At 31.3% G+C, this 10,491-nt stretch overlaps 1 protein-coding gene across 1 annotated transcript; it reads left to right on the plus strand.

Annotated features, from left to right (window-relative positions):
- Positions 1 to 5,859: 5,859 nt before the first annotated feature.
- On the plus strand, positions 5,860 to 10,491 carry LOC120136705 (acyl carrier protein 1, mitochondrial-like). The gene is made up of 2 exons (XM_039152667.1): positions 5,860 to 6,069; positions 10,187 to 10,491. Exons 1-2 carry the CDS (start codon positions 5,875 to 5,877, stop codon positions 10,361 to 10,363), a joined length of 372 nt encoding a protein of 123 aa, XP_039008598.1. The 5' UTR covers positions 5,860 to 5,874; the 3' UTR covers positions 10,364 to 10,491.

Below are 10,491 nucleotides of genomic sequence, written 5' to 3' on the forward strand. Positions count from 1 at the left end.
TCAGAATTTAAAGGCCGGTTTATAAACTACTAAGATAATCATAGAATAAACTGCCATTTTACGATAACAATATACATTATAAATATATGCTCATAATTATAGATTTTAATCCAACAATAAATTCCTAAAATTTATTTTGATACTTAATCGGTATTAATTCTATTTCATAACATAAATGTCAAACTTTGCACTTCAAATTTAAAATACAACTCTAAACCCTTCAAAATTCAAATCAACAAATAGTTCACATAACTATTTCAAATTCCATAATTTAATCACTAAAATGAATTCTTTTAGAATTCATCTCAAATTTTTCATAATATTTTAAAATAATCCCTTGCCATTTCAACTTCAAATTCAAGCTCCTAGCAACATATTCAAGCATGCCAACAATCCATTTAAACACAACACATCAATTTCTAATCAATTTCTACTTTAAACCCATATTTTCAATAATATGTGATTTGGTCCTCAAAACTTTACAAACTCTCAAATCGACCCAAACAACATTCTAAAACTTGTAGGATCATCCATACATCATTTCTAATCTTATAAAAAATTTTCCATATTTTCCCTAATTTTTTCATAGTGGTCGAATATAAAGTGTTGTAATATACATGATTTCCAACTTGATTCAAGCATGAATTCCATCTCTAAACATCACTTCCATCAATCAATCACATACCAAACTCAATTCAAACATCCAATTTCTAGCAAAACCCTAACATGGTCGAATGGTGTATATATTGATTATAATAATTTCAATCATCATACAAGATGTAAATGATTCTACAACATCAAATACATCAAAATCCAACCTTAGAACATGAAAAATTCAAGATTCAAGCATGGAAAGTATAAACAAATGATACCAATTAATAGAGAATTTCATGTATAACAATTTTGTATTTCATGCTTTCATCCAAAATCTTAATAAATTGGCTTGAAAATTGAATATAAAATATTTCCCTTACCTTAGAGAAGCTCTCGGCATTGAGGAGGAAGATGGAGAAAATTTCATGAAAATCTTAATAAAATATTTAAGTCATTTGTCATTTTATAAACTAAAAAGAATCAAAAATCATTTTAATGTCAAATGACTATTTTGCCCTTAAAATCTCATGATAATTACCATGCTACATGTCCATTTTGTTCATCCAAAAGTCAAAGATGAACCAAAAAAATTCATGACTTCCAACTTTGCCCTTGAATTTTTCTCGAAATTACAATCTCGCCATTTTAATCCAACAGTCCTGGTTTAACATGGAAAATAAATCTTAAATCTAATGATCCATGTTAAATTCTATTAATTTAAGACATAGAAATGACATTATTAACATTGATTTATCATCCTTTAAAATATTTCATAAATTCGATTCGATCTGATTATCTGAATTTTTTTTGGACTTTATCGTTTTATAGCTTTTAACACAAACCCGAATCAAAAATCCACATGAAGCTAAAATATCATTCTCGGGCAAACTATTAATTTACGAGATAAATTTTATTTTTAAAAAATTACCATTTTGATCCCTAATTGTTTCTCAAGTTTACACTCTGCCCACTAAATTTTCAATTTATTCATTTCGGTCACTAGCCAAAATTTTTAGTATTACAGATATGCTTTCGAAACTCACTAGTCTTGAAGTTCTTAATCTTACGAACAATATTTTCCTGTCATTAAGCACAAGTCACAATGGGATGAACTATTTTTTTCCCTTTGCTTGGAGATGTGTTATTCTCTTGCAGTATAAGGAAATGGGAAGCTGAAGGGTGAAATGAATTAAGAATTTTAGAGCAATGACATATTATTAAAGAGATACTTTCGTCTCGTTAGCCTACAGATTTGACAGTGTTACATATAACATTAAGTATTACCAAACTTAGAATGAAAAAACAAAGAGATCGGAGATTGAATTGACGAAGATTATAGACATTTCCTTATCTATGGATTTGTCGAACAACCGATTCTGCGGACAATTTCCCGAGGAAGCCGGACACTTATTTCCCTGCAGATGCTCAACTTCTCTCACAACAACTTCACCGGTCCTATTCCAACATCGTTTGGAAACTTGGTGGCACTTGAATCATTGGATCTGTCATCAAACAAGCTCAATGGAAACATTCCTTCTCAAATGACGAAGCTGACATTTCTTGAAGTGTCGAATCTTTCGTAAAACGATCTTGTTGGACCTATTTCTCATGGTAACCAATTCGACACCTTCGATAATGATTCCTACGGAGGCAATCCGAGATAGGGGTGTTAAAAAAAACCGAAACAATTAACCGTAACCATTAAATGGTATAACTGTTATATTTAACTAGTTAATTAACCGAACCGTTAATACTAAACTATTTTGGTTAACCGAACCATTAGAAATGATTGTTAACGGTTAAGGCTATGGTTATGAATTTTGATAAACAGTTAACAACGGTTAACCGTATATTTATAATTATATTTCTAATTTATTATATTTTTACATTAATAATTTAATATAAGTTTCTATTATTTGTAATATAACAAATAACTTAATATATATTTTTTATTTCTTTAAAAATATAGAAACATATTTACATCAATATAATTATATGTTTATTGTTAAGTACTAAGATATTGGGAGATGTACATACTTACATCGGTGTAAGTATGTGTTAAATGATATACTTTTTTATTTTATTTACTTACACCGTTGTAAGTATGTGTTGAGTGCTACATTTTTTTTATTTTATTCATTTACACTGATGTAGTATGTGCTAAGTGCTACACTTGTTTATTTTATTCACTTACACCGGTGTAAATATGTGTTAAGCGCTACATTTTTTCATAGTATGAATTATGGAAAAAATTGACAAATAATTGTAATAGGTTAACCTTTAACCGAACCGCTAACCATTAGCGATTAACCGTTTCTTAATGGTTAGGTTACGGTTAAAAAAATCTCATAACCATTATAACGGTTAACCGACCGTTTAGGCTAAAAGGTACGGTTAACCTAAATGGTCGGTTAACCGTCCATGTGCAACCTAATCCGAGATTGTGTGGTTTTCCATTATCCAAGCTGTGCAACAACCATGGGATGGTCGAACCACCAGCACCGCCGGTGGAGGAACATGACGATTCTCAATCTCAAATACCCTTTTTTCTGGCAAGTTGTGATGATGGGGTTTGAAAGCGGAGCTGTGTTAGGACTGAGTCTTGTAACTAATTCCTTTTTTTCCCAATTTGTTTGTTTATTTCACTGTTATCTTCTCGATTAAGGTAACAATTATATATATCAAAATATACTAATGTGTTTGTAGATGCTTTAATTAGTTGCAGACGTTGGAGAGATATTTGCAGATGTATCAAGAACGACGTTTTATCTTCACGTGCATATCTAAGATTATTTGCAGGATTTAACTTAAAAATAAAAATAAAAAAGTTGATTTTGAAGTCTAATATATTAGTCGACTTACGATGAATTTTTTAATGATATTCGGGTATTTTCGGGTTGATATGTTTTCTTACATATAAATCGTTTTTTAGTTACCTTTTTAACTCATCTTAAAATGCCTCAATCATACATCAGAAACTCAAGAGATGTTCATTTTAACGAAGATAGTGTAAAAAAATGAATACAAATTTAATACGCAATTTTTTAATAATTATGAATTTTTAAATTTATTTATATTTATTGTAGCCTTATCGTACCCGTTTTTAAAATTACCGTTTAATCCTTGTATTTATACCAATGCAACAGAGCTTAAGATGGGTTAAACTTCAAGGTGTCCAATAACATGTTTGGCTAATTCTACTTGATAGGAAGTATGGCTGTAAATAAGACGAGATAGATCATGAGTTACTCGAGATCGATTCGGTAAAAGCTTGATAAATACTCAACTCGAATTATTAACGAGCCGAAACAAGCTCTTGATACTCGACTTGAAAAACTCACAAGCAACTCGAAAATATAATATATTAAGATTTTATTTTTAAAAAATAAATTATTAATAATATTAAATTTAATATTTGTTTCTATTTTGAGCTTTTACGAGTTTCAATTCATGTTTTCGAGTTCGATTAGAACTTGAAAATTTTATGCTTGCGAGGTTTCGAGCCGAGTCAAACTCTATTTTAAAGTTCTTGAATCGAGTTTAACTCAATACTGCTCAATCTTGACTCAACTCGCCCCAATTGAAAGTTTTGATATTTAACCAAGTATTTTGATTATTTTGTGATTTAGTTCCTAATTTTTATTTTTTTAATTTCTCCTTTATTTTAAGTTTATTTTAATAAATTTCTAATCACAAGCTCCTCAACCACTATAAAATAATTGTGTAATTTTAATTCACATTTTTTTATAATCAATTTCTCCTTTTTTTTAATTTATTTTCTCAACTTTGTATTTTATTCAATTTGATCATTTGACTATATCTCTTTGTAAATTATCTCTTCCCATCAATTCCTTGAACCATTTGTATTTTCATCAATAATTTATCTTTAAAATTCTTTGTTTTTAAAAATAATAATACAAATATATTATATAATTTCATATGATATTTGATTTATTAAATAACATTATACATCTTACTTACACATATAAAATAGAATATGAAAAATATATGTTTATTGAATATAATTAGAGAGAATTATTTAAATTGAAACCAATAGGTATTATAACATTATAAATAGCTACATTTAAATCTAAATAGAAACTAAACCAAATATATTCGGCTTGACTTGACTCAAATTTCATAAATTCACCTTAATTTTTTAAATAAAGTTTAAATGATAAAACCATACTCGTAAACTCAATTAACTTAAATTTTATCACTCGATTCAACCTAACTCAATCAAATATTCACCTTTAATTATGGATAGTTTAAGGGTTGAGGAGTTAACACGTTAGTATGATGTTATATTATGGTTTGGCCCTTTATCATGTTAAAATGTGTTACACAGTTAACTATTCTGATCTTTTAACACTACATAAAAGCAATTCAATAGAATTCGTTAACGGTATTATCTAGTACTGTAAATAAACCGAACGTTTAACAAACGGTTCGTGAAACTTCGACGAGAAGTTCGTTTATATATTAAACGAACGAACATGAGCAAGATTTTATGTTTGTTTAATTAAATGAACGAACACGAACAAAAGCTCGTTCGTTCATTTATGTTCGTACTCGTTTGATAATTCGTTCATTTATATTTGTTCGTTTATGTTCTCTAGACCCGTTTGAAATATAAAGACTTAATAATTTTTAACCTTAAACCCATTAATATTTTTAAACTCAATTAATTTTAAACTCAAATAAAAAGTACTGAAATCAATTAAAGAAAATATAAATTCTAAAATTATTTGAAAAGAAAAAAACTCTTCTCAAAAACCCAATTAATTTTATGTTCGTTTGTTTATGATCATTTACGTTCGTTTATATTCATTTGTTTGTATTCGTTTACATTCGTTCATTTGTTAGTTTATCATTTAAACGAACGAACATAAACTAGCTAAATTTTTTAATGAACGAACACAAACAAGAAATTTGTTCGTTTAATTGTTCGTGTTCGTTCGGTTAAAGTTAAACGAACGAGCATGAACATACCCTCGTTCATGTTCGTTTGGTTCGTTTACATTACAGACCTAGTAATATCTATTGGATTGATATTATAAAAATAGAGGATTAAGTTACTTTTAACTAAAATATAAAGACTGTATACCGAAATTTGAGAAGAATAATGGGATGAATTCATAATTTGACATGTACGACCATGATGTATGCAAGAAGCACGTGCAAAGCGCGTGATCACCCGGTTGCCTTATTTTTACTAGACTAAAAATCGAAAAGGCGATTTCACTGTTTGTCGCCAACAATAGTAGGAAACACTAAAACATGGCATTAAGAGCCGCCGTACTTCGCCACTTCCGGCTTCCCGTTCAAACCCTAACGGCGACCGGATCAAGATCTCAGCCCCAACGGATTTTCCTCCTGTTATTATCATCGCACGACGATCATCTTACCAAAGAAGAAGTAATCGAGAGAGTTCTCGACGTTGTCAAAAGCTTCCCCAAAGTCGACCCTTCAAGGGTTATCTCTTTTTTCTCACTTCCATTTCATAAATTTTATCTATTTGGTTCTGACCCAATCCTTGAATTTTATGTTTCGTTAGTTGTATGCTTAGAAAATACATGATTTTTACAGTTGGTAGAGCACAAGGTTCTTAACCTTGAGGTCGTGGGATCGAGTCCCACGGAGGGCATTTCATAATTCCGGAGGTTTCTTACGGAAGCTGCTCTAAACCTGGTGTTGGGGGTAGCCTATTATCTTACCTCCCCCTACCCCATACATATGGGAAAAAGGGACAGTCATGTAACACACATTTTTGTCCGAGTCTTTTTTATTTTGTTTTATTTATTATTATCGTTATTTTATTATTATTATGATTATTATTATCTTGATTATTATTATTAATTACATATTACAACATTTTGCAGGCCAATTCCGAGGCCCAAACCAGAAGCCCATTGGAACCCAAATCACTGGCCCAATCCAACAGATAACCCAAACCCTAAACACATTAGAGTTTTTGTGTTTTGCTTCCAGTCGCCGCACGATCCACCATCAGATCTGGTGAGAGTGGACGGCCCAGATGAGATGATGGGGAACCCTAGGGTTTCATCATAACCCTAGGGAGCAGCTGCCGCCGTCTGTCGCCGTTGCCACCCACTGACGCCGCCGTTCAGTCTGCAACAAAGTCAAATCTACATCAACAGTACAAAAGCATACATAAAAGAATACAAAGAAATCAAGAAAAATCCTAGGAATGTAGGGAAAATCATTCCCTAGTTCAGAACATCACCATCACTTCATTAAATCACGCATGCAAACAGATCTAAAGGGGGGCCATTCGGGTTTGAGAGACAAAAAGGGGAGAAAGAATCAAAGAAAAAGAAAATATAGAGAAGAAGAGAGGATAGAAAGACAGAGGTTTACCTCTTGTCGAACTCTGTAAGCGTCGAGGGTCGTCGGAGTAAAAGAATCCGAAGGGTTCTTCGTAGATTCGCGGCGTTTGAGCCTTTTCCTAGGGAAACTAACCCCGGATTCGGGATTAGGGCGACGGGGTGTTTCGAATTGTGCACTTCCCTCTCTTCTCTGGCGTCGGTGTACGACGGCGATCGTCGGTCAATGGCGGTCGACACGGCGGAGCTCCACTGGTTTCTGGGAAACCTTAAAGCTCCGGTGGGAGCTCTCAAAATCTCTCTCTCATTCTCACTCTCCTTTTGTGAGAAATGAAGCAAATGGCCGGTTTGGGGGATAAAAGGGCCATTTATACCTTGAGTGAAACGACGTCGTTTCACGGATGACTTGGGGAGTATTTTCGCTCCTGGGGCTATCCACCGTAAAAGACCTTCCTATTTTGTAATATTTTATTTTAGCCATTAATACAATGTTAATTTATTTTTAATTTGAGCACTCATTTTGTATATATTTTAATTTGGTCCTATTATTATATATATTGTGCTATAGTTGTTATTATCCGAATTTGGTCACCATGTTTCATATTGTTGCATTTAAGTAACCGATCTCATGTTGTGTGTATTTTCTTTGATGTTCAAAATTGGCCACATAATTTATGAAAATTTTATTTTGGTCACTATTTTTTATTTTGTGTTAAATCCTGATTGTAGCATATATGTTTACTTTTGTTTCATTTTAGTCCTTTATCATAATTTATGGGTTATTTCCATTTCAGTACCTGTATTATTAACATTTGCTACATGGGTTCTATTTTTTTGTAATTATTGTTCTAGTCCCTAAGTTTCTATTTTTTCTATTTTTGTTATTTAAGTTTCTATTTTTTATTTCGGTCCCTGAAGTTTCTATTTTTGCTATTTAAACACTTAAATTTCTGTTTTAGCTATTGTAGCATTTTAAGTTTGGTTATATATCATTTTGGTCCCCGAAATTATCCTATGTGCTTATTTGATTTATATTTTGATTTGTAATTTTAACTTAGTTTTATTTTAGTCCTTTATGTATGAATATTTTATATAATGTAGTTATTTGTGAACATATATATTATTGGCTCTAGTTATTGTACATGTTTTATTTCGTTTTTTAATTGTATTTATTTCCATGGTTTTATTTATTTGTTAATATTACTCTAATATATTCCAAGAACACGTATTTGTAGAATGAGCGTGGAAAACTTCACTTGGTCGAAGTGATGTGATCCGATATTACATTTTAACAAAAATGTGAACTTAAAATCAATCAACTTTATTTTTGTTAATTAATTCATTTCGTATTTTAAATAGAACAATGTAATGCATGCTTATCTAAATAGCACTTTATTTTATTTTACTTTAATGCAAAAACGTCGATATACTATTTATGTTCGATTTGTGTTTTTATATATATTCGATGAGGGAATATTTTTTACGGATAAGAAATAGACGAGATAGCTTTCTCGATGGAGGATTGCTAATCTCAAGGTTTCCTTTCAAGTTAAAGAATTTTATGTAATTAATTAATTCGAAGCAAATTAATTATAATTCAATAAATGGATCACATTTTAACTTTTATATTTGATTCATATTTTCCACCATTTACGACAACGTGTAAGTGACACAGTACCAATTTTGGGCGATGTGGGGTGTTAATCCTTCTTCACGTGTAACCGACTCCCGAACCCGTTTTAATCGAATCTTTGGTAAACGCAAGCCATTTTTGTCTTAAAAAATAATTTTCCTTAAAATTGTTTCTAAAAGACGTTTTTAGGTATTCGATCTACCTAACCCAAAGGTTGATGGCGACCCTTTTTCAATTTAATTCAAATCAATTCCAACTCACCCATTTTCCAAATTAAAGTCATAATCTTTTTTTTAAAAATAAAATGTTATTGTTTTATTAAAAAATGGTTATGACAAGTTACCCTTTTCGGGATTTATAGTTGACGAATTAGATTTCCTTTTATTTCTCCCCGTTAAATATCTTTGATCTATTAGGTACCCTTTTGATTGGTTGATCTATTAGGTACCCTTTTGATTGGTTGATCTGATGCCTTTGTTTGGTTTTCTAGAAAAAGAAGTATGGGTATTGAAAGTAGGCTTAAATTACTAAGATTGTTCTATATAATCCATTTGTATTGTGGGCATATTTGTTCATTGGTTTTCCATTTGTGAAAGTGAAAACTTCTGGTTGATTGTCTCAGTAGAAAGCAATTTTAGGTTGGTTATTTTGTTATTCATGTTTAAAACAACAAAGGAATGGTTTCAAAAACCAATTTTGATGGATCGTTTGCTTTTTTATGCTGGCATAACTTTGGGATAAGCTAACGTGTTTCTGATTTTATTCTTCAATGTACTTATTTAGGGTAAAGTATAGGAAGTGTGGATTTCTATGCATGGTGCTGCCTTTTGTTCGGTTTAAGTTAAATCAATGTACTTATTTTAGGGTAGAAAGTACGGATTTCTATTCATGGTGTTTGCTTTTGTTCAATTTAAATTAAATGTACTTATTTTAGGGTAGGAAGTATGGATTTCTATGCATGGTGTTGGCTTTTGTTCGGTTTAAGCTCTTTAACCACAAGATGCATAACCTTGAATCTTGGAAGCTCATGCATATTTGAGGGCATAATTTGTTACTAAGAGTAGGAAGGGAGTGTACTTTTGGTCAGGGACAGATGCTAGATTTTATGTTAGGTGGTGCGAACTTAGGAAGTTATATTAAAAAAAATTGGGGGTTGCGAAATTATAAAATTTCAGGGGTGAAACGTTTAGTTGATTAATCCTCCTCTATATTAAGATGGATTTTAATTCTTTTATCTCAACATTATAATGCTATAATAATATCCTATAAGCAAATGATGCAAAAAGTAGTTGACTTCTATTTTTTTTTCATTTTTTTGTAGAATATCAAGAGTAACTTGAAAGGTCTGATCTTCAAGATGATCTTATGCCTCTATGCATATTCTAGTGGCATTGTTGTCTTTTATTTCCCATCTTTATGCTAGTTTCTTCCCTGTATTTGTTTCCAAATATTGCTTTTTATCATCTCCAAATTCTTGATTGTTGCAATCCAAATGCATCTTTTTCTTGTATACTTGATTATCGAGTTTTCATTCCTTATAACAGGGAGTTAAAACTTACACTTGTGAAATGACTTATGGGATGATTGAATCATCTTTATCAATCACTTGCAGGGGACTCCCAATGTTCATTTCCAGCAAGATTTGGGGTTAGACGGCTTGGACAATGTGGAGATTGTCATGGCTTTAGAGGAAGAGTTCAAGCTGGAAATTCCGGACAAGGAGGCCGACAAAATCGACTCGTGCAATCTTGCTATCGAGTACATATATAACCATCCAATGGCTGGTTAGTAGCAAGGGTGTTTCTTGTTTGAATTTCATTTGGGAAGAAGGATGACATCTTATGCTATGTTTTTGTTCAAAGATTTTAGGAGTTTGTGTGAATTCACACTGCATAATAAGGTTAAGACCGATGACCT

Source organism: Hibiscus syriacus, unplaced genomic scaffold, assembly GCF_006381635.1.
Source record: "Hibiscus syriacus cultivar Baekdansim isolate YM2019G1 unplaced genomic scaffold, ASM638163v2 tig00110637_pilon, whole genome shotgun sequence".
In the NCBI taxonomy this organism is placed as follows: domain Eukaryota; kingdom Viridiplantae; phylum Streptophyta; class Magnoliopsida; order Malvales; family Malvaceae; genus Hibiscus; species Hibiscus syriacus.

Excerpts from the sequence above, each read along its gene's own strand:
- LOC120136705 (XM_039152667.1), top strand. The coding sequence starts at position 5,875 with ATGGCATTAAGAGCCGCCGTACTTCGCCACTTCCGGCTTCCCGTTCAA. Across the intron at positions 6,070-10,186 it reads CCAAAGTCGACCCTTCAAGG|GGGACTCCCAATGTTCATTT; the intron begins GTTATCTCTTTT and ends AATCACTTGCAG.